Below are 23,918 nucleotides of genomic sequence, written 5' to 3'. Positions count from 1 at the left end.
GTTCATCTTTCTTTCTTTGACGGTTTGAGAGGAAACTGGAATGTTCAATGCACGATGTGGCACACAGTCCACATATCGCCGGCCCACACTGTAGGCACAGGCAGCAGCTGAATACTATGACAAGGCCAAAACCTAGGAAGGATAGGATCTTCCATCCCCAAGCAGTTAACGTTGTCCAGAACCAACCGGACCAAGTCCAGGTGCCTGGATTCTGATGTATCTGATTTGCAATTTTATGCAGACGGGTAATAGCTTGATAGACAGATGGCGCGTTTTGTGGGATGAAAACACAGCAACTTGACCCGATGACCTTACAGGCTCCACCTCTATCTGCCAAGATGACGTCAATAACAAGACGATTTTGAAGGACAACAACCCGCATAGCAGATTGCTCCTCTGTTAGGTTACCTAAGGCGGAGGCAGTTTCATGTACGTCTGCTTCAAGTGTTCTAGTTAATCTACGTATTAATTTACTGTTTTGGACGGGTCCTAAAAAGAAAAAGTATCCTTTATTAAAATCAGTGTACTGTTCCCATGCCGTTTCTGTGTAGTCGACAAGTGGGATATCTCTTCTGGGTCTATTCTTTACTAGATTTGTATTTCTATGGTAATCAGGGGGAGCTAGGAAAACAGGTGGCAGAAGGAATGCAATATAACAGGTACCATCCCAATCTGGAGGCAAGCGTATGTATGCGGTATGACCACAAACAAAATAGGAATGACTGATAGCTTTGAAGGACGATTTACCATGATCACTGAATTCGACCACAGTAGTGCATTTACTATGACCTAAGTGTACTGAACCTTTCTTTCGGACACATAATTCACCAGTAACTGGTAATACTAGCATATGGGGCAGGACTGGTGCAGCCTCGGATTCAACAGTAAGGATCATAAGGCTAATTGTGTAGTTACCTAATCCATATACTTCATTTTCTAGATCAGTTCCTATTCGAGTGGGGAGTCCCTCCTTATCAGGGTAACAGACGTCGAGCAGGACTAAGTTCAAGTTTCCCCAAACCCAGCCCCCATCGAAAACAGCAATATCAGGATCTACGGAATTAATTATTTTAAACCATGCCCCACAGGAGCCATTGTGAGTGAACGGATACGGAAAGAGGGGAAGGGCTCCCTTGTAATTCTGGTAGGGAGGGAGTCGGCCACATATCCAGCAGTCTGTAGCATTGTTAGTCTGATGGGAGTGGTGTAACATACTAATGAATGTGTTGTTGCGCAGCGCAAGTCTGTAAGAGAGTTCGTGTAGAGGTAACTTGCTAAAAGTGTGTTCAGCAGAGACATTGTAAACAGATTGTTCACGCCTGAAAATAGGCCAGTAGATAGGTAGCAGAATGCTAGCAACAATAACTAAGATACTCAGAATAAACATGATTAATAGTGTCACTATACAGTGACTACGAAGTGATTTACAATATGCACGTTTTTTGGATCGTCTCTCTCTCTCTCTATCTCGATCTAGGGGATACATGTCAGAAACTATTTAACCGATTCACCTAGGGGAGGACTTAAACAATTAAACTGTCTGACTTGCTAGATCGGAGTTTCGACCTATACTCCTCTTGGGGAGTTTTTTCTCGTTCGGTAACGGTAAAGTCTTTCGGCTCAACACAGTCTTTGGTGGGGGTGGACGAGTCTCGGTCTGGCTTCAGTTCATGAAATTTTTTCACATGACTCGTATGGACCCACCCCTTTCTCCCTTCGATCTTTACGGCGGTCCTCGTGGTGAGAAGGACGGTCTTCGGTGCTTTCCAGCGGGGCTCCAGCGGACTCTTCCTGTCGAAATTTCGCACCAGTACCAGGTCCCCAGGACGGACCTCGTGCGGCTTTACATCAGTGTTGTCAGGGAAGGCTGCGGCAACCTGTGAACGACATGATTGGAGTGCAGACATCAAGGAGGCAAGGTAATCTGTCAACATGTTACAATCAACATCAGTGATCTTTTTCGGAATGGGCGTCCCCCACATATTCGGTGGTCTGCCAAAAACCACTTCGTACGGGGATAGCCCTGATCTCAAATGGGCAACCATTCTCATGTAGAATAGTGCCACTGGCAGGGCGACTATCCAGTCGACCCCTTTCTCCTGACATATTTTTGCAAGGCGGATCTTTAGTGTCTGGTTATGTCTCTCTACAAGGCCTGCGGCTTCAGGATGTCGGACACAATGAAACTTCCACTGATATCCTAGCAGTAAAGAAACCTGCTTCATTAACTCGGACGAGAAGGGTTGTCCGTTATCTGAGTATACGACACGAGGCAAACCGTATCGTGGGAAGAATTCACGAACCAACTGCCTGGCAGTGGTCGGAGCAGTGTAGTCTGGGACTGGGTATGCTTCGGTCCAGCGGGACAGAGCACAAACAACTACAAGGACATACTTGAATCCTCGACAACGGTTCATCTGGATATAATCCATCTGGAGGACTTCAAAAGGGTGATCGGGAGGATGAAATCCACCTTGCTCTACAGGGACGCTTTTACCTGGATTGAACTGACAACAGATCATGCAAGTACGCACTTTCTGTTTTGCAGCTGCTCGTAAGTGTTTATTGTTCCAAAGATTTTGTAAACTGTCTAACATCGCTTTCTCTCCTAGATGTGCTGGGCTATGTGCTGTATTAATCATGACTTGAACCATAGAGTCAGGGAGAAACCATGTAGATTTTCCCTTCGTCATCCAACCTTGATCTGTCTGGATCCCTCCTAGTTCAATCCATTTCTTTATTTCATCTGCGGTAGCATGTGCCTGAATATCAATTACATCTAGGGCGGGATCCTTGACTGCCATACACTTTGTCGGTACTATTGTCTTTGTTATGTCAGCTGTCTGAGTGTGAGTCAATGCTGTATGTTTCGCTGTCTGATCGGCCAGGTCATTTCCCTGGGAAACGGAATCTGTGACCTTAGTATGTGCTTTACACTTCATGACCGATATGCCCGAGGGCAAATGTATTGCTTCTAACAGTGCTTGAATGAGGGGACCGTGTTGTATCTTGGCACCGTGGGAGGTCAGGAAACCTCGTTCTTGCCATAACATGCCGAAGTCGTGTACGACTCCGAACGCATAACGGGAATCAGTGTATATGTTAACATTTCTGTTCTTGGCTAGTATACAAGCTCGGGTCGGAGCGATGAGCTCTGCTGCTTGAGCAGACAGTGTATCAATACGATGTGTTTCTTTAACTTCAGTTTCAGTGGTCACTGCATATGCGGCCACTAATTCTCCTGTACTTGTTCTCATGCATGAACCGTCCACATAAAGTGTCAGGTCTGGATTTGTCAGCGGGACATCTGTTAAGTCTCGTCGTGGCTTTGTTACTGCATTAATGATTTCTATACAATCGTGCGGGGCTGAATCTGTCATAATTGTAGGTAACAGTGTTGCGGGGTTCAGAATACTGCAGCGCCTGATTTCTATGTGTGGCTGGAATAACGTTAATTCATAACCTGTCAGTCGTGCTATGGTCAGGTGCTGAGTCTGGGTTCTGTTTAACAGAACCTCTACAGAGTGTGGAACTTGTACTGTTAATTGATGGCCTAAAACAATTGAATCGCTCTGTCTGATGGCTAACGCTGTTGCTGCTACTGACTTCAAGCACGCAGGGAGTGCCTGGGCTACTGAATCCAATGTACTTGAGAAATAAGCGCAAGGCTTATGTGAACCTGCTTGACCTTGGGTGAGGACAGACAACGCTGTACCATCACGTTCTGTAACAAAAAGTGTAAACGGTTTGCTGTAACATGGTGTCGCTAAAACTGGTGCTTGGCATAAGGCTTTCTTTAACTCTTCAAAAGCTTGTGTGTGTTCCTGATTCCAAGGAAGGACAGTCGAAGTCGCTGCCTCCTGTGTCGTTAACTGGATGAGTGGTTTAGCTAGAAATGCATATTGAGGAATCCATTGTCTGCAGTACGAGGTGAGGCCTATGAAGGCCCGCACTTCCTTTTGTGTCTGGGGTTGTGGCATATTTACAATTAACTGAATGCGATCGGGAGTGAGCTGTCTCCCCACTTTGGACAGCAAGTGACCCAAGTACACAACTTGCTGAACACAGAATTGTAGCTTTGAAGGAGACACCTTGTGTCCCTTGTCGGCCAGAAAATGTAAAACTGTCAGGGATGCTTGTTCACATTCGGGCTCACTTCGTGCGGTGATCAGTAGATCATCGACGTATTGCAGTAAAGCGGTGTTAACTGGCATTTGAATACAATCTAGTTGTCTTTTCAGTGCTTGACTGTAGATGCTGGGGCTTTCTGTGAATCCTTGAGGTGCGCGTGAAAATTTGAAGCTGCGTCCATTTAAACTGAATCCGAAGAGATATTGGCTCTCTGGATCAATAGGCACGCTGAAGAAGGCGTTCTTGAGGTCAATTACAGTAAAGAACGTCGCTTCTGAATCAATAGCAGTCAATAGGGATGAGGTATCGGGGACCACAGGGTACTGTGGTATAATGCATTTATTCAGTTCTCGAAGATCAATCACCAGCCGATATACTGGCGGTGCATTGGGATCAGTACGTTTAAGAATCGGAATGATCGGTGAATTACAGACATTGGAGTCGGTCTCTACGACCACTCCTTGGGCAATGAGCTCTTCAATGATTTTCAGTAAAGCCACTACAGCATCGGGTGGTAACTTGTATTGTCTGATTCTCGGTAAAACAACACCTGCCTTGAGTGTAACGCGGTATGGGGTGATATGCATGCAACCTACATCAGTTGGGCCTTTTGCCCACAAATAATCTGGCACATTTTTCAATCTGACATCGAATTCTCGCAAAACATAATGACCCTTGAAATCCCGTAGAAAGAGTCTAACTCCCTCCGGGGAACAGCATATTATAGCTCCTAGAGCCTTCAATGTTTTAATTCCTAACAGATTTTCTGGACATGATTTTGTAAGTAACAAGTCTGTAACACGGGATAATGGACCCACAGCCAGGGGGACTGGTTCTGATACTTCATTTACAATGGGCTGTCCTGAAAAACCAAGGGAAACATTCTGTGAGCCTGAGAGGGGTGCCCCTGGGACTTCATCATGGCTGATCGTAGTGCGACTTGCCCCTGTGTCAATTAAAAACTTTCTGTCTTTTCCCAATACGTGACTGTGTACATAAGGACCTTCTTGATCTACAGGAATTTCAATAAGAGGCAAGCCACCTTCCCTCTCTAGGCTGTTTCATGTATATCGGGGGTAATCTGGGTATGCGGACTGGGCATACTGGTACATCTGCTGTGAAACTTGCTGAGACGCGGCAATGGGCTGTGGCTGTGGTACCGCTACTGTCTGTGCTGAAGGTGAAGAAGCATGCATAGGCTGTGTATTCTGTGTATTCTGTGAAGACTGATGCTGGTTATGATCTTGTCTAGGCGGATGCGGTCGTTCTTTAGTTTTACCTGTGGCTATATTATGTTTCAGGACTGGGCATTCATGTACGTAATGACCTGGCTGCTTACAGTAATTGCATGTCCCTTTAACGGGAGCTGTAGTGTGACTTGTCTGGGTCCCACCCTTCCTCTGACCATCGGCTGGGACCGTCTGAGCTACTAACATTTTCATCTTCGTGTCTTTCATGCGTTTCTGTTCCTGATCCTGCTCTTCTCTAATTCTGTTCTGATGATATTGGAGCATCTGTAACATCTGGGATGGTGTATTTGCCTGCCAAGTACTTTCAACCTTGTACACTCAGTTTTTAACTAATGGTAGGGAATTCTCGACTAGTTTTGATACAAAAAGGTGCGGATATGACTCGCTACTTGGTTTGAGGCCACTATTGATAATGAAACATTTCTCGAATCTTGAATAGAAGTCACTAGTATCTTCATCATGTTTCTGTTTACAGGACGAGATCGCGTCCCAATCTTCCTTTCTAGTTGTCAATAATCTTGGCAGGACCTGTACTATTAAACCTGGTAATGCTTTAGTTTTGTCCCCAAGGCCTACCCCTGGGACACGTTTGCTTTCTTCGTCTTCTATCTCTGCCCATGCAATCTTTGTGTCTCCCACCTCCCATTCCTTTTCCTTTAGTTTCTCGTAGATGCTCGTGGGCAACAGTACTTTTAACATTTTCATGATATCATCATATGTGTAATCCCCCATCAGTAACATGTCTTTAAGCTCTCTGTGAAAACCTGCGGGATCTTTATCATGACACGGTACTAGTTTCTTCATTTCTAACAGTTCTAACTTGGTCAGAGGCGTGTGTACATATACACGTTTCAAAAGGTGATCCGTACCCATAACAGGGTGCACTTCTCGTAAGGGGTTCTGACTTTCAATGCCACCCCCGCATTGCATGTGATACATTTTTCTTTCTGGAGGCGGGGCGGGAACATATTCGGAGCTTATAAAAGTGTCATATCTACGGCGTTGTTCTAGAATTATTTGAATTAATTTGGTACTTAAGCCTCTCCATCTATCCATGAGTAGTGCTTCTAGTGTTTCGTGTAGGGGACCTGGATCAGAATGATGGTTTCTGTATTTGATAAGGAGGTGCTGAATCATGTATACACCTGCTAATTTCTGCTCGTCTGGGGAAAGGTTCAGAAATGTCTGTGCTACTGTGTCATCATTATATATGTCTGTATTTTCGGCCCATGATACGGCTGATCGGGCTAGTTCTTGTTCATCCATAGAGTTGAGTACATGGTACCCTACTCGGTCTCGCAGCCTTTTATCAGTCTCCTGAAACTGATGTTCAGCAGAATTCGGGTTTGTCAAGGCAGAGAAAAAAACTCTCTTGCTTTCTGGACGGATGCCTTTCCTAAGGTACTTTCCCTTACCTACATATGCTATAGTATCTGCAGCTCTTTCTGGTTCTTCAAGTTCTTCTTCCTCCTCGGAGGAAGCTTTTTCTTTCTCTTTTTGGTGTACTGCTAGCACTGCTTTCCTAATTTTCCCACACATACTGACTATGCAAGTCCCCTTGTCGTGTTTTCCTTCAGCTATATTTTGACCCCACTTGTTCAGTGCGTCTAACTCACTCTGGTCTGTTCCAGGCCTGTCTCGTTCTGTTATTAGGCAATTTATGAAAAAACGTAGTATCTGTGCTTGAATGTCGACTTTCTGTTTCCCCATGGCCTCCTTAATACTGTCAGGGTCTTTCCCTGTCTGAACAAACTCATATATTCTATCTAGGCGCTCCTTCATTCCTACATAACATAGCAAGATATCAGTAGCAGATCTTAACCGTAGTGATGCCAATATCATTAGATCGTCTTTTCCGGGTACTGGATCGTATCTGCAAACTGAAATGTTTTCTTTAAATGCGTCAAAGCGGGGTGACCTGAACGTGAGAGGACTCTGCATATCCCTGAGATTTAATCTGTGTGTCAATGGCGGGGTCCGGGGACCCGCGGTCGCACCTCCTGAAGCGGAGGCTTGTGCAGTATCTCCCTGTGGAGTCGGTATCTGAACTTGAATTTGTCGTTTAGTTAGATCAGGTAAACGTGGTTTCGGTAGGTCTATTTTGGGTGCGGGAAGTGGCGGGGCTGGCGGAACGGGGGAAGTCTGTTGCGGTATTGGCGGAACATGATCTGGGGGCGGGGTGCGAACAGGCAGATTGGTGTAAGCCGGTGCTACATCCTCTAGATAAGAATTTAGGAATATATCTTTAGTAGTCTTATGCATTACTTTAGTTGGGATCAATGGTGGCGGTAAGTTTTTCGGTATTTCTGATAGGGCCTCAGGTGTACCCTCGGCCGCGAGATACATACCGTTTACGAGATTGTGTCGTGCGCGGTCTATCTGTTCAGTTTTTACTCGGATCCCCTCGGTAACTAGTTCGTTTTCTTGGGCTCTCTCTGATTCTTTAAGTCTATCTTCTCTACGTAGTTCTCTTTCAGCACGCTTATGTGCTTCCTTACGCCAAAATTCTATGGCGTCTTTCTGAGATTGTCTAGCTTTCTTTTTCCATAATGCTTCTTCTACCTTCATGATGCACTCGGCATCCCATGTTCCGTTAACGGGCCATCTGTGTCTTTCGTCTAGATGTTTCGTATAGTCGGCCCATAAATCGAGATACAATATGGCATCTATGCCATGTTTATGGTACATGAAGTTACCTGGAGTGTCCCTAGGGGGAATAGGAATTTCTTCCTCCAGTATCCCTTTCCTAGTTCCTATCTGCTTTAACTTGTTAAAAAACGGCATCTTGTCTACTTGATACTGAATGCTCGATCCTTGCTACTTAATACTGAATATAACTAGTTATACAAGAAACACAATAATGCACATTAAAAACGGTCACATTCATACCACAACATTAATCACATGAAAAGACATTTGAGACATAGATGACTACCCCCTATACTGGATGTACTGCTAAACAGTACAGATACACTGGTGTAACAGTGCAGAAATTCAGACTAGATATACTGCTAAACAGTACAGATACACTGCCTAAAAACAGTGCAGACCGGACTTGTGTACCCAAACCCGTCTAGATACGTCCCAGCAATGGTACTCACCGGGAAGCACGGAAACAGAAGGCCTCGGAAAACTCGACTGGACTCGACTCGACACTTCGGAAAACTTCGGAAAACTTCGGAAAATTTCGGAAACCTGGTGGGCCTCTTGACACCTCGGACCTTGCTTCTTTCGGCTAGGCTCTGGTCGGGATCCTCCGCACTCCTCACCGCCTCGTCTGGGTACTGATCGCAGTCTTCGTCACCTCCGTGGGTCAGAGGGAGATGCAGGAAATCCTGCCGGTACGCGTAGTTTCCATCTAACTGATGGCAGGGGACATAGTTTGCAAATGCACCAACCGGCGCGTGAGGTGGGGGAGGGGTCCCTGTTCGGGCGCCAAAATGACGTAAATAATTAATTTACTCTCTTAATTTCTATGCAGGTAAGTACTTAATCAATAATAACTCAATCGGAAAGAAAGAAAACAGAGTCCGTGGTGTTAGAGTTCTTAGGGGTTTTATTCCTCAAAAAGGAATGGTCTAGACCAGGATATCATGTTCTGACCACCACAAGGGTGTCAGAAGGGATAGAGTGAGCGCGCTCCTATTTATTGACAATACATAGCTTATATACTTAATTCATGTCATACGAAACAGTCATAATGGGCGTAACAGCTGAGAGAAGACAAGATAACAGTATACACGTGTTACAAGTACGTAATCAGAAGGCGTGAACTAGAGGTGTGTTCTAGAAACGTCACAGGTAGGTGTCACAAAAGGGTGGCACTAACAGAAATGTTGCAATGTCAGCAGAAATTGGAAGCTTGGATGCGCGCGCAGCTGCATGACGTGTGATTGACGTGAAGCTGGAGGGTGCAGGGGGCTTGACATTTACACTGACGGAAAGAGACAGAAGTCTGGCATGTCAGATCAACTTGTGCTTCTATCATATCTGATATCTGGTGTTTAGGAACTGAGCTATCTGGGCAGAAAGGTCTCTAGGGCAGAAGCTATTCTATACTAACTGTGAGTGCGTGTATAAGCGCCTAAGTGTCTGCATGAGAAGCGTGGGGGCACGGGCCTTCCATGGAAGCATGGCAACAAGGACTATGAATTACGTGAATTACTTGCACAGAGACAGGCCGGCCCTTTGGCCCTGCAGCTGAAGAGGGATGTTTACTGAAGCTAGCAGGCAGGAATGTATTTTCGGGGAGCGGAACAGATAACTCGAAGGTTATAGTCAATCTTGGCAGGCAGCAGGCTGGGCTGAGCGCGAGAGGCCGCGCTGAAAGTAAGTCAGAGTTCACGGGTACAGAGGCAGCCTGGGCAGAGGCCCTTGGAGTCAGAAGCCAGAAAAGAGGCTCGGTAGCAGAAATTCAGGGCCTACTCAGCTAGAGCTAAAAAACGTAGAAGTACACTACAAAAAGACGTTGGCATAGCATACTCAGGAACGGACCATCCAACCCATTCAGGGTGGGTCTGAAAGAGGACATGTTAACGTTGGACGCAAATGTATTTGCATCTTCATAGCTGGTACAGGAGGGAAGTTACATGCACTTTAACTCGTACATGGAGACGGTGGGGTACGCGCTAGGGAACACAACTTGACCATAAAATTCTATATTTCCTCACAGGGGTAAGATGAGTAGGAATGTCGAATACAGAATTTTTAGGTTCTCAGCAAAGTTGGGCACCTTACCTATACAAGACATGCTTCCAATTTATAAGGCTAGGGTATCAGCTACTGCTACATTGGAGTAAGGTTCTTCAGACTGAAGAAAATAGTTTCCTCAAACGTTTGTTATGTCTCCCTACCTCCGCCTCTACAGAGGTAGCACATAGTGAGTTTGAGCTGAAGTACCTAGCAGATATAATTGCTCTTCGCCCTTTGTTGCTCCGGCACACTATCTGGTCAAAGAAGAAACTTGTTTTACTAAGTCAATTTTTGAAGACTGTCTGTCTCTGGGGAACGTACTGTGAATCCTTTTGTTACGTTATATCAAATACACCTATATTGAGATTTTTAAGATGCCAATTCTGCCAAAACCGTGATCAATAATAACACTCTCTAAATGGTCTATCAAAGATAACTTTATGTTTCATAAAAGGGAAGTCAGGGTGAGAAGCGAGGGGGGACCAACTGTTGCACTTTATTTCTCACTTGCACTGAAAGAGGGCTATCACAGGTATTTAACTTATGTTTCAAATTTAATGCACAGATTTGTACTAACGAGCTTGTTATTAGGGATTGACCACCATTTAGTTGCCTTTCCCCTTATGAAAACTTGCCCGTTAGATACGATTCACTGTCCTTGTGATGGCAAGTAAACAAAGCACTATGCACTTTATGCTGTTTTGTGATTTTTATTCTAAATTTAGGTATTATTACTTAAAATCAGGATTACAAGGTGGGGAAGTCACATGTCACTGATTCTAGTTGGCAGTATATATTAGGAGTGATTAGTCTGGAGTAGCATAATGTCTGGATGAAATGTACCACAATTGTTAGCTTTACCAATAAGAAAGTACTTTTACCCAAACTAACTCTGTATGAAATTGAGTTGTTAGTTGACTGGGGTGTGAGTCCCGGTCAAGCAGCAACCACAATGCTTGTCAGGGTAAGGCACAAGCAAACCACAAATTAATCTGCGCTCAACATGTTCTACTGATTGGATTTTAACATGTTGTGCTTATTTTATTAAATAGAGAAAGTTCTATTTTTCTAACCTAGTATGTTTTTTTTTGTGTGGTGTTTTCACTTTATTACTGTTTTAAGTGTTGCACAAATACTTTACACATTGACTCTGAATTAAGCCTGACTGCTCTGTAACAATCTACCAAAGGGTTGAGCAAAGGTTAATTTACGGTTGACTTGTGCCTCATTCTGATAAGGATTGTGGGTGCTGCTTGACCAGGGCTTGTGCCCCAGCCAACCAATAACCCTCATTTCTTATTCTGCTGGACACATAAGGACCTCTGCAGCAGGTGCTTTTTTAAATCCAGGTTATTTTTAAACACAGAGCGCTCCAGGACATCAGCACAAGTGCAGCTGCACCTGTTGCACCACCCTAGTGCCAGACATTTAAAATCCAACCCACATGCCTTTATCACTCTGCTTTGCTAATTCATCACTACATATACTAAAATAGCAATATGCACAAACACAACGTACACTTGGATGGGGTTAGGTGACCAAACAGGGCAAAAAATACATTGTGCATTGGCGATTCACTATCAGCCAGTGACAAATGACTAATTTTTAGTGAGTGAGGGAAAAACATTTAATTTGCAGAATAGTGAGGAGAGATGTTTAAATGTGACCTTTCTTCTTCTGTGTCAACTCCCCTTATGCAGCATACAGATGATGTACCAAGGTTGGGATAGTGTAGACTATGCTTAAAAGGGCTGTCCTGTGCTTTGCACACAGCAGGCTAGGTCTCCTAATGTTTAAATGATATGTACACTTGGAATCACACGTTTAAACTGGTGTTCCAGATATGGAGCACTATGTATATATGTTTTTGTCCCTACAGCTAATATTTTCAGATTGCTTGCTGTCTCAGAAAGCCTTCTTTCATTGTATTCCTAACATCCTGGATGAACAATTGACCTTGCCATGTATTGCTACTTCAGAGTGACCCTCGTCCTACCTTCCATCCCCTGCATACATTCGATTTCTGAGTATAGTCTCCTCTTAGCCTCATGCCTGCCATGCTTCATTCCTTCTCAATGTACTTCTGGTATTGGCTGATACCCCATTTCCTAGCTCACAACCTCTCCTATTTAAACCCCTGTTCCTGTGATCTAAAATTATGTAATCTCCACTAGCCTATCATTCTCACCAACCATTCACCTGTAACCACATAGCCTCCACTAATGATGATACTAGCCTGGTATTAATATATCACACAGAGAACAAAGAGAACTGAGTGCTTGACAGTGTGGGTGTTAGGGGTGTGAGGGTTACTGAGAGTACAAGGAGTGTGTGTTTTGGTTTACATGAGTGACTGATGTGAGCTTGAGCATGATTAAGGTCTCTGCTGTCCGTGGACGTCTTTGCCTGCCAGAGGAGTGTGATTGTGATTGCAAGGAGTGTGAGACAATGGTGATATCACTTTTGTGCATTTTATGTTTTTGTACATTATTACTAACAATTAAAACTTCTATTTACCTTCAAATTCACATGTTTACACTGTCAGATTGTATTGAATTTGAAACAACTTTTTAATGTCTTGTTAAAGTGTATTTTTGGGGTTATGTTAACTAGGCCTCCATGCCATCCTGTTTAAAAATGGATAATTTCTCCTACATGTTCACTGTTCATTATTTCTGCACAATGTCACCAAACAGAGTCATGTTTGTTTATTTTCATTGACATTGTTCTTGCTGGTTTCCAAGAAAACATTCGAACAAATACACAGTAATGTTGCATTTTGCAAGGCCCTTACGCTAGTTCTTGTAATTTGTTTGTCCTGCCTTCTCAAGATGACTTAGCATAGAGAGGGCATAATAAATATTAATGTAGAGGGACAGTGCTTACATGGTAAGGCAATATAATGTTTATTAAAAATGGAGCTATGATTTGCTAGAAGTATAATTCTTTAGCTCATACCATGATCTGTTTGCAGAACACTCATGATTTCCTATACAAGAAAATGTTATAGAAACCCTGAAATTCAGAGGTGAGCTAGAACACTTCTTCGAAGCTACTAGGGTTGTTGTCCAATTTCTTATTGATTTTGCTGTTCATTTGAGACTTTAATTTGTTTTGGATTTTGCTCCTTTTTCTTTATTGCTCAATTTGCTCAAGACCTTACTGGAACAGCACCATGCATTTGCATTTCCACTCCATCTACCACATACTTCGAATTTCTGAAAGAAATCATTTACATTTCTATTCCTGTCCTAGCACTCATTTATTGAATCTGTTCTTTTGATATGCTATAAGGTGCCTTATCTCAGGGACACATTGCCTCAGGAAATTGAGGTTTAAAACCATCTCTGATTCATCCACCTGTGAGCGTGCTGCTGAGGTAATACTTTGGGGTGTACAGTTTAGAGGTTCCCTGCAACCACAATGTTTTGGTAGCAGAGGATGGTTGCAAGGTAAAGAACACTACCTTTCTGCTTTAAGAATTTAATTTTTGCCCTGCTTGTTTTTGCGGATTTATCTTTGTGGATTTCCTGATGTATTATTTGCTTACTTCTTGACTTGCAGTTCTGTTCCTGAGCAAATAAGAGTGTATGTATAAATAGGGTAACATAAATCTTGATTTTGAGTGTTCTGATGTAAATGTAAATGTAAATGTATAGGCATTTATATAGCGCACTACTTACCCGGAGGGTCCCAAGGCGCTTCGACCGCTGCGAAACCCTTCCTGGCTTCCCTGAGAGATGGTCCCTTAATGGGTATCTCCAGGGTGAGACCAGGCATCCCCGGCGGTCTGGTGGGGCCGTTAGTGAAGATGAGGCAAGCTAATGCCCAGAGTTGCCGAGTGTGAACGCTGATCAGAGTGGGCACCGAGGCAAGAGAATTATCGAGTCCGCTGACCCTGGTCCAGAAACCTGCCGCACCGGGAATCGAACCCTGGTCCCGGGCCGTCCTCTGCTCTCGGGTCTGCAGCCTCTAACCAGTGAGCCACACTACTTCATGTTGAAGTGTTGTGTGATTGATTATTCTGCTGTTTGTGAGATTTATGGCTATGTATTTTTGACTCTTGGTTCAACTGGTGGTTTGTTTACTGTGGTATTGATTTTTTTTCTTTTTTATGGAGTTGTATATAGCGTGAACTTGACCCGAAGGTATCGGGTATCAGAGCGCTTTACACAAGCTCCAGTTGCGTTATATGAGGACACATTCATTAAATAAAATTATTTTTGTTAGGCACAGGGAGATTAAGTGATTTCCCGAGAATCGAAGGATGGTGCGCCTCCTTGCCCAGACTCAAACCCAGGTCTCCAGATTTGAGATCAACCGCCCTAGCTGTTAGGCCAAGTCCTCTCCTCTTTGTCTTGTTTATGATTTGTGTCAAAGAAGCTTTAGTTTATTTTTAGTTCACTTGGTAATCAGGTTTGTTGCAATCCAAAATCTCTAGAAAATCTTGTTGAACTTGCCTGCAGAAAATGTAGTGCCACATTGACACATACAGGGACTTTTCCAAAGTAATGAGTTTATTTTCCCGGGATTCGCATGTCTAGTTAGGTTGGTGTTATTTGCTCATTGGTACACAGGAAAAAGTACATTAGCCAGAGGTGGATTGCCACTGGACGGGAGTCTGCTTTAGTGTGAATCGAGTTTTGACAGGTAATGTAGCAGTATTAGTCTCAATTATATTGTTTGCAAGATTCAATTAATTCTAACTAACTAATTTCTTTTCTATTTAGGTTAAGAAGACAAGATTTGAATTGATTATTATAAACGTTCATTGAAAAAGGTTGTGTAACTGTTCATGGGGAAAATGCACAGAGATTGGTTATTCTACCAAGGAGTAGTGCTATGATTGGTGAGACGTTGACACAGAGTTACGCTGTTGTAAGTCTCGTTTGCTGTCAAAGTCATATTGTGATTGGTTGACCTGTAGCATAGCCATGCCATGCCATGCCTGATAATTGTTTGATTATTTGTTTTGTGCAGGTGTTGCATTATTTCGAGTGAGCATAGTGGGTGCTGCTGTGTTGAAAAATACTAAAGCCCCTAGTTTACATGCTATTGAGGGACAAAACAAACCTGAAGAATGTTCACCTTCAAATGAAATGTTGATGAATATTGTGCTCTATGCCTATACCTAGAGACATGATTGCCATGAATACACTTTTTTTGATAAGGTCGTGCAATTTCTTTAGAGAGTACTTTTATCAGTAGAAAACTTGATTTCTTAGGGCAGACAATGAATGGACAAAGCCATTACCTTGACCTACATAATTTGAGCCATTGGCATCAATGGGACCAAAAAGACACATAGAATGGGATACAAAGGAGACATACTGGAGAGAGAATGTGGTAGAAGGAGTGAGAGCTTTCCATGTCATAATTAAAGAAACAAAAGACAAAAGCAAAGTTAATGAGAGAGACAGTGAGAAGCAGAGTCAAGTATAGGATTCGGATGAGGAGAATCACTTTTTATATGATCTTATTAAATCAAGACCTCCTCCATACACAGATGATATGCACAGACAGGATCAGGTCTCCACAGTAGCTCAGATGGGTGCAGCAGTAGAGTGTACAAGTGTACAGGCACAGGGATTGACAGCAGTTGTAGTAGTGGATTCATCAGCAAGTGTTCTGCCCGAGAATAAATCGATACATTTGCCAAGCACTAGCAGAAACACTACTTTATCTCTCCAGTTTCAGATGGCGTGTCTGCTACCATTCCTGCAGTGCCTCCTAAAGAGAGGGAATTTAACTTTGACCTTTTACAGATTGAGAGCCAGATTTACTAATCTTCCATGCAATGCAGTGCATCAAGGCAACTTGCTGTGCTGCATTGAGTGAAAGGGAGAGTGTACAAATGCACTATATCTAATATATGGCAACCTTCTGCTCTCTCATAGTGCTGGTGCACTTCAGGCAATAGCTTACTGCGCAAAAACATTATTTTGAGGCATTTTCCTCCTTCTATGTGTGCTGCAGGATACAGCATACAAAGAAAGAGGAAAGGACAAGGAGAAAAAATGAGATTTCATACAATCCCAGGTTTACAAGCCTTTCTAAATCTGGCGTTGTGTGAAATCCGTGGTTGGATGCGGGTGAATGGCCATGCTCCACCAATGAAATTCCTCACAAATGAAATGTAAACAATGCTGCTCAAGCAACTGTGTTGTGTTACATTTCCTTACAAAGGTGGTGCAAATTGCCCCTTGTCCGCAACCACCACCACCTCATCAGGGCTGCCAAGAAGACCTCCTTCAAAGACTGCTTCGACAACAACGCACATGACAGCAAGGATCTCTTCAACATCGTGAAGGAACTCTCCAATCCCAGCTCCAACACCAACGACATCCCGTCGTCGCAAGCCCTGTGCGACTCCCTCACCACCTTCTTCCACTGCAAGATAGCAGACACCGACAACAGCTTCAACACCCAGACAGCCCCAACAGACAGCAACACAACAGACCATTCGCACACCATCGACCACGTTCCCTTGCTAGCCTGGACCAGCGTGAGCGTCGATGACACCATCAAGACCATGAGCACAATCCACTCCACCTCTCCGTCAGACCCGTTCCCGCACCATGTCTTCAACAAAGCAAGCAGCTCCATCGCACCCCACCTACGCAACATCATCAATCTCTCCCTTGAGATCGCGACCTTCTCAGAGAGCTGGAAACAAGCCAAGATCAACGCCCTACTCAAAAAACCCAAGGCAGACCCAAGAGACCTCAAGAACTTCAGACCCATCTCTCTGCTCCCCTTCCTGACCAAGGTCATCGAGTAAATCGTTAACAGACAGCTAACCCGATACCTCGAAGAGAACAGAATCCTGGACCCTTCCCAGTCAGGGTTCCGCAGCAACCACAGCACCAAGACCGCCCTCATTGCTGCCACCGACGACATCAGGACCCTGCTAGACAATGGGGAGACTACAGAACTCATCCGCTTAGACCTCTCCGCCACCTTCGACACCGTCTGCCACCGCACACTACGCACACGCCTCCACGCCGCAGTGATCCGAGACAAGGCTCTGGAAGGGACCACCTCCTTCCTCTACGGCAAAACCCAGAGTGTCCGCCTCCCCCGGTTCCATTCCGAAGCCTTCGAGATCATCTGGGGCGTACCCCAAAGATCCTCCCTTAGCCCGAAATTGTTCAACATTTAAATGGCCCGCTTGCACACGTCGCCCGAAAGCACTACCTCAACATAATCTCCTACGCCGATGACACTCAACTGATCCTCTCCCTCACCAAGAACCCCATCACCACCAAAGCCAACCTCCATGAAGGAATGAAGGCATTCACCGCCTAAATGAAGATCAGCCGTCTGAAGCTGAACTCGGACAAGACGGAGGTCCTCATCCTCGGCTCCAACCCTTCAGCCTGGGACAACTCCTGGTGGCCAACGGCACTGGGGGCAGCCCCGACCCCCACCTACCATGCCCGCAACCTGCAAATCATCCTAGACTCAACACTCTCAATGACCAAGCAAGTGAATGCCGTCTCCTCCTCCTGCTTCTACACCCTCCGCATGCTCCGCAAGATCTACAGATGGATCCCGACAGATACAAGAAAGAGAGTCACCCAGGCCCTTGTCAGCAGCAGACTCGACTATGGAAACGCCCTCTACGCATTAGCCCTGACCAAGCTCATCAATCGACTACACAACGCATTCAAAACGCCTCAGCACGATTGATCCTCGATGTACCACGACACGGCCACAGCAGCCCCCCACCTGAGAAACCTGCACTGGCTCCCCGTCAACAAGAGGATATCCTTCAAGCTCCTTATCCACGCACACAAGGCCCTCCACAAGACCGGCCCAGCCTACCTCAACAGACAGCTCTCCTTCTACACCCCCAACCGCCAGCTACGCTCTGCTGACCTCTCACTCGCCACCGTCCCGCGCATCCGAAGAAAAACCGCCGTTGGGAGATCCTTCTCCCACCTCGCCGCCAAGACATGGAACACCCTCCCACTGAGCCTACGACAGACCAAAGACCTGTTAACCTTCAGGAAGATACTAAAGACCTGACTGTTCAAACAGTAGTGGCCCCCACCTCCCCACAGCGCCTTGAGACCCTCGCGGGTATGTAGTGCGCTTAACAAATGACTGATTGATTGATTGATTGATTGATTGCTTTGCAACTAATACTAACATTGTGCGCTGTGGCTGCGCCACAAAAGTGGTGCATCCTTAATGAGATATGTTAGTAAACTGGCCCTGAATTTGGAGTAAATTTACAAGTGAAAGCTGATTTAAATAATCTGATGTCTTATAACATGGATTTAATGAGATGTTTGATCAGAGAATCCGCAAGTTGTGCTAATGAAGCAGATGATAAGCTTGAAGAATTCACGGGGAATAAATTGACACTTAGCTGAATGAGGACATTAGCCATATTACATTAGCTAAAAGAGCAATGTATAGATAAATAATGACATTGTTGTACATGAAGAGTAAATTTAAGAATTGGGTTTGGTGAGAAATTAAGACCTGGTGAGATTTGAAGAAGTACAGAGAAAAGCGGAAAATGAAAGTTACTACCAAAAGGAAAGATACAGAGACAGAAAAGAAAGCAAAGGTGACTGTCAGCATTTCACAACCAGAGACAATGTCATAACATCCTCTGAGAGAAGTACATGGAGGAATTATATGAATGTAACTTGGACTAGTGGAGATATGTATGTTTTCCAAAATAGCAAGAGGAACCTAATAAATGGTACTAGGAGTTTCATAGATTAGTGATGATTTAAAAAATGCTTTGGACTGATCTGAAAACGTTTGTTGAAATTATTGTTTCCAGTGATCTATGGACTGAGTGTAAGGCTGCTAATGCTAGGCCAATTTAAGGGCCAGCTGAAGTTGCATCTAATAATGCTCCATCTGAAATAGTTGCAGACAAATATAGAGCAGTGATAGATCATTTGAAAAAGAAGGTGCCAGAGAAGGAAGTGAACTGGGCATAGATCCCAAAGTCAATAAAGATCCAAAAGAGTCAGTACTTGCCTACTATGAGAGGCTTATACAGATTTATCGAAAACACAATGGAGTTGAAGAGCCTGAGAAAGAAGGTATTAGTGGTTTCATATCAGCTTTCGTTTTGGTTTTGCATCCCGAGCTTAATTCACACATTCAGCAGTGGCTTGTGTTGCCTGACTTAAGAAATCAATGAGATCTTGAAAGATGCCAAGTATTGTAGTGACTGGAAGTAATAGGGAGCTGATAATTGTAAAGATAAAACAGATTCAGAAAAGTGGTAAATATTAGATGATGCGTTCTGATTTGGATTTTGTGCCACCTGATAATACTAGAATGAATGGAGTGCATCCCATAAAAGGTGTAAGAATGAGAAATGAGATGTACAGATGCAAGGTGATGGAAGGGAAGTCGTGAAAAATTCTGGAGTGAATACAATTTTTGGTTGCCAAGGACAAGAACTGCTTGTGATTTCTGTGACAAAATGGGGCACCGGAATCCCAAGTGTAGGCAGAATCCAAAATGAGTTTATTCCCCAGATGCAACAAAGCACAAATCAGATGGTGGCACAGTTTGTGAACCTGATCCCAACAGCTCTTGTGCAGAAGATGCAAATCAAAGGGCAGTTCCATATGAATATGACAGTAACTCCAGCAATGCAGCAAATAATGAGAAATAGAGGGGCATATTAACAAGGGCCTTATCGCCGCTTTAGCGGGAATTTTTCCCGCTAAAGCGGCGATAATTTTATCGCCCTATTACCTAGCTGTCGCTAACACCAGTTAGCGACAGCTAGTAGGAGATAGCGGCCATTTAGGTGCCCACTTTGCATGTCAGCGATAATTATCGCTAATGACATGCAAAGTGGGCGTGCCAAGATGTTAGCGACTGGAAACAGTCGCTAACATCTCTATCTCCTATTACCAACTTTTGGAAATAATCGCGCTAAGCGCGATTATCTCCAAAAGTTAACGCCTGCCCTGAGCTGTTCTTAGCCATGTTATCCAATGGTAGGTGGATAACATGGCTAAGAGCATTTGCTCGGTAATGCATGAATATCGCTGAATTTACAGCGATATTCATGCATTTCGGCCGATTTTTATCGCTTAGGAGATAAACCTTGATAATAGCAAGGCTCCTAAGTGATAAAAATCCTCGAAGCTCGGCGATACATTTTTCTCGCTAACCAAGCAATCGCGATAATTAGCGCTATTGCTTGGTAATATGGCCCAGAATGCCTTACAGTTCAGGGTACCCACAGAATAAATTGATTCTGAATAATGGTTTTCCTTAGTTTCCATCAGAGACTAATTCACAAACACAGTGCTAGAGGAAGGAGGAAAATTGTATACTTGGTGAATTCCTAGAGGTAGACCAGAGTAAGCCATATATAGATGGTGAGGGGAATGGGCACCCTGTATCATTTAATAGACACTGGCACACCCCGCTTTATGATTTGTAATGTGGAGGTTCCAAATTCACTCCTCTTGGGAGGAGAAGACCGCGTTTTAGACATCAGCAATAAACAGATTGTTAACATGGTTACAGTAGATGTCCCAATTGAAATAGCATTGATGGAGAACATTCACAGTTCATATTATGTGATTTAAGCACTGTTTATCTATTAGTCAGAAACTTGCTTAGCAAGATGAACTGCACAAGTTATTGTACACCGAATGGCTTTGCAACCAAAACTCAAAATGAAAGCTCGGTGTAAAAAATCAGATTGCAGGATTCAAGAGTTCAGTTGTTCCCAGTTCGTACAAATGATGACCTGCCTCTGGATTTATGACAGACAGTCAAAGAAGATGTAAATAATTTCACAGGTAAAGAGATAGGATTTATAAAACAGTACAAAGCCTGTCAGGATTAACGTCAAACCCAATGAAGTTTTGCCTAGGATTAGGCAATAAAGACTTTCAAAAGAAGCAGAGAAAGGAATGAAGCATTTCAAAGAACAAATGCTAGATCAATGGCTGTATATCATTCTGCATCTTCAGGAATTTGGAACAATATTACAACAGGATTTGGTGCCACTGGACAATATAGAATGGCTATTCCTTGTTGTCTGGTTGTACAAAATCCTGCTGTAATAGTGTTCCAAATTTCTGCAGCTGCACAATGATATACAGTAATTGAGTTCCTCTCTATAATTAAATGTCTTTATTCATTTCAGTTCCAGAATAAAGCCCTTGCTGGGTGTCGAACTCCACAGGAGTATACTTAAAGTCTTTCAATTTATACTTAGATCTTAAGAAAAGATTCTGAAAATCTACAGTTGCCCTGTACTTCACTCCTAGTACAATATATTGCTGACCTGCTTGTGGCATTAAAGACAAAAGAGGATGCAATTGCTTTTCTGAATCAGTTTGGTGACGATCGTCACAAGGTTTCACTGTGCAAGAATTCCAGATGAAGAAGTAAGGTCCTGAGATTATGAACTAAAAAAAGAGAGCTGACTTTGAACTTGAATATTTTGTTTCAATTAATATTTCGAAAAAAGAGAAAAACTTGAAAATAACATGTCTGAACTCTAAATTTTGAATCCGGAATTTTGTGTTGATCTCATTAGAAATGGCATGCAGCAGATGATGTAAAAAGTGATAGCATGGGCTCATTAGTAATGATACTGATAGTCTTAGTTGGTCACCTTATGTTATTTCTCAGTTAGGATATGTCTCCAGAGTATGGTATGTAATATGGTTGAGTCTTATATTTGGGTAGAGTCAATGATAATATTCATTAATAAATGTATGCTGTTATTATTAGAATAAAATTGCATGGTGTGCACTTTTCTTCCTCCTTTTTCAGGGGAAGGCGTAACATATCAATACTTGTCTCATATGGTTTATCTTGTAATGTTTTCGTTGGTAGATTTAATAAGCAGAAATTTCTATTGACAAACCTGTTGGATTTCATTTTTTGACTGGATCTCAACTTTGTACTGTAAAATCTTCCTCTTTTTGAAAATGTGGGGAATAAGGGAACCTGTACTAAATAGTTGAATGCAACTGAACAAATTAACATTGAAACTATACAGACTAACAGTGAGTATGTGTGTATCTTGAGTAAAAAAGAGTGTGAATTTTTTTAAAAATATAATGAAAGGAACAAAAACATTTTGAGAAATTGGAAAGATGAGAAGAAAAACACAGAGAACATATAATGCTGAGAAATAATTTAGGTTTTTAAATTTCCAAGATTGAAAATGGAATATGAGAGAAAGGGTAAACTGTGTATGGCGTGTCATGAACCTAGAGGAGATAAGGCAATAGAATTTGTGGGTGGGAGTGTGGGGAAAAACAAGTTATATTGTTAGTGGTGATTTTCTTTTTGGTGAAGAACCAATGCTGAGACTTATTTATTATGTGTTTGGTAAGACTGATTACTTCAACCTACCTCATAATTGGGTGGGTTGGTGCTATTTGGCTTCAGTATTTCTAGAGTCTATCATGTGAATAGGATGAATGATGCTGTTAGCTTGAAGAGATTGAAACGGGGTGTTTGGCAAATAGCATTAGAGGTAACACTGCTGGAGCACTAACTCAGATTAATACTGAGTTAATTGCTATGTGCCTAACGATAGTACAAAACTGCTTAGTGCTAGATATCCTTCTTGCAAAGGAAGGCAGTATTTTGAAGGTAAGAGAGTGCTGCACCTTCTTTCCCTATAACAGTAAGGTCATTAATGCTTATGTCCGTAATATCACTAATATTACTTGTGAAGTCCAAGACTTGGAAGAGAAACGTTTGTGTGAAGCAGTAGGTTCCTGGGGTAGTGAGGCAGTAAAGGGGTTTTGTAAAGTTTGTGAATAGATTGATAGTTTGGGAGGTGATATGTTTAGAACAATATAAACTTCCTGTAATTATTGTGTTGATTTGTGAATTTGTCCTGTTTCTCTTGTTCAATTTTTGTGAGCTGATATTTCTAAATTGTGGGTGTAAAGGTAAAAGAGTATAATCTTAGAGAAAGTGAGACAAAACTGAGATGGAGTATGCTAGATATGGAGAGTATAATAAACTGAAGCTGTTGAAGGAATTGAGTTCCAAAAAGCAAGTTATTCTAACTCTTAGATTAAAGTGGTGTTTTAGTGATAATAGAATAATCAGAGGAGGAAGTTTGTTAGTGTTGTGCATTTTATATTGTGTGCATTATTAATAGCGCAATGAGAATTTACCTTTGAGCTTGTATGTATACACTGACATGATGCTATTGCAATTGAAAACCATTTGCTATGTCTTGTTAAAGTGTGTTTTACTGACTTATGCTAACTAGGCCTTAGTTAGGCCTCAATGTCATCTTGTTTGAAAATGGATATCAATATCTCCTCCTGCATGTTTGCTGTTCATTATTTGTATTTTTCTCTTTAATATTGGTGTGAGTTGCAAATAATAACATGATTCCAAGTGATTTTCCATACTGTCAGGATAATAATGTAAGGATCTGTTAAAAAGAACCTTGCAAACAATATAGGAATATATGTAGCATACTGTACCTTATTCTTTGGTTCAGGCTCCTCTTCAACAAATGGTTGTTGATGTAACCGTGCTGCAATTAATATAATTATTAGAAGAAGTCACTACAATGTTTTTACATAAATATGTTGCCAAATTTGCATTTATCTCTTAATATATGTCATAAAGTTTAATTTATGAGATTTTAATCAAATGAATTAAAATTGGAATTAATGCTCAATAATTCTGTTTTTCATTACAATATAAAGTGTTTTAACGAAACGGCCACAATAAAATAAATTATGCGTTTACCTGTATTTTAATGCTTGCAAGCTTTTCCCACATGTCCTGACATGAATTCTTTCAAATATCTAGTATGTGTACTTTTAAAATATTCTTTAATTTGTTTTTCAA

General features: G+C 42.6%; 1 protein-coding gene across 1 annotated transcript in view; it reads right to left on the bottom strand.

Annotated features, from left to right (window-relative positions):
* Window positions 1-23,918, bottom strand: part of LOC147696883 (cyclic nucleotide-binding domain-containing protein 2-like) — a 636,311-nt gene that overhangs the window by 73,157 nt on the left and 539,236 nt on the right. The window contains exon 12 of the mRNA XM_086933251.1: window positions 23,546-23,598. Within this exon, the coding sequence (XP_086789377.1) occupies window positions 23,546-23,598 (53 nt within the window). The remainder of the gene's footprint in view (window positions 1-23,545; window positions 23,599-23,918) is intronic.

The sequence above is a fragment of the Lissotriton vulgaris genome, chromosome 8 (genome assembly GCF_964263255.1).
Source record: "Lissotriton vulgaris chromosome 8, aLisVul1.2, whole genome shotgun sequence".
In the NCBI taxonomy this organism is placed as follows: Eukaryota; Metazoa; Chordata; class Amphibia; order Caudata; family Salamandridae; genus Lissotriton; species Lissotriton vulgaris.
The sequence above is the reverse complement of the archived record's forward strand: the minus strand, read 5'-3'. Positions and strand labels throughout refer to the sequence as shown.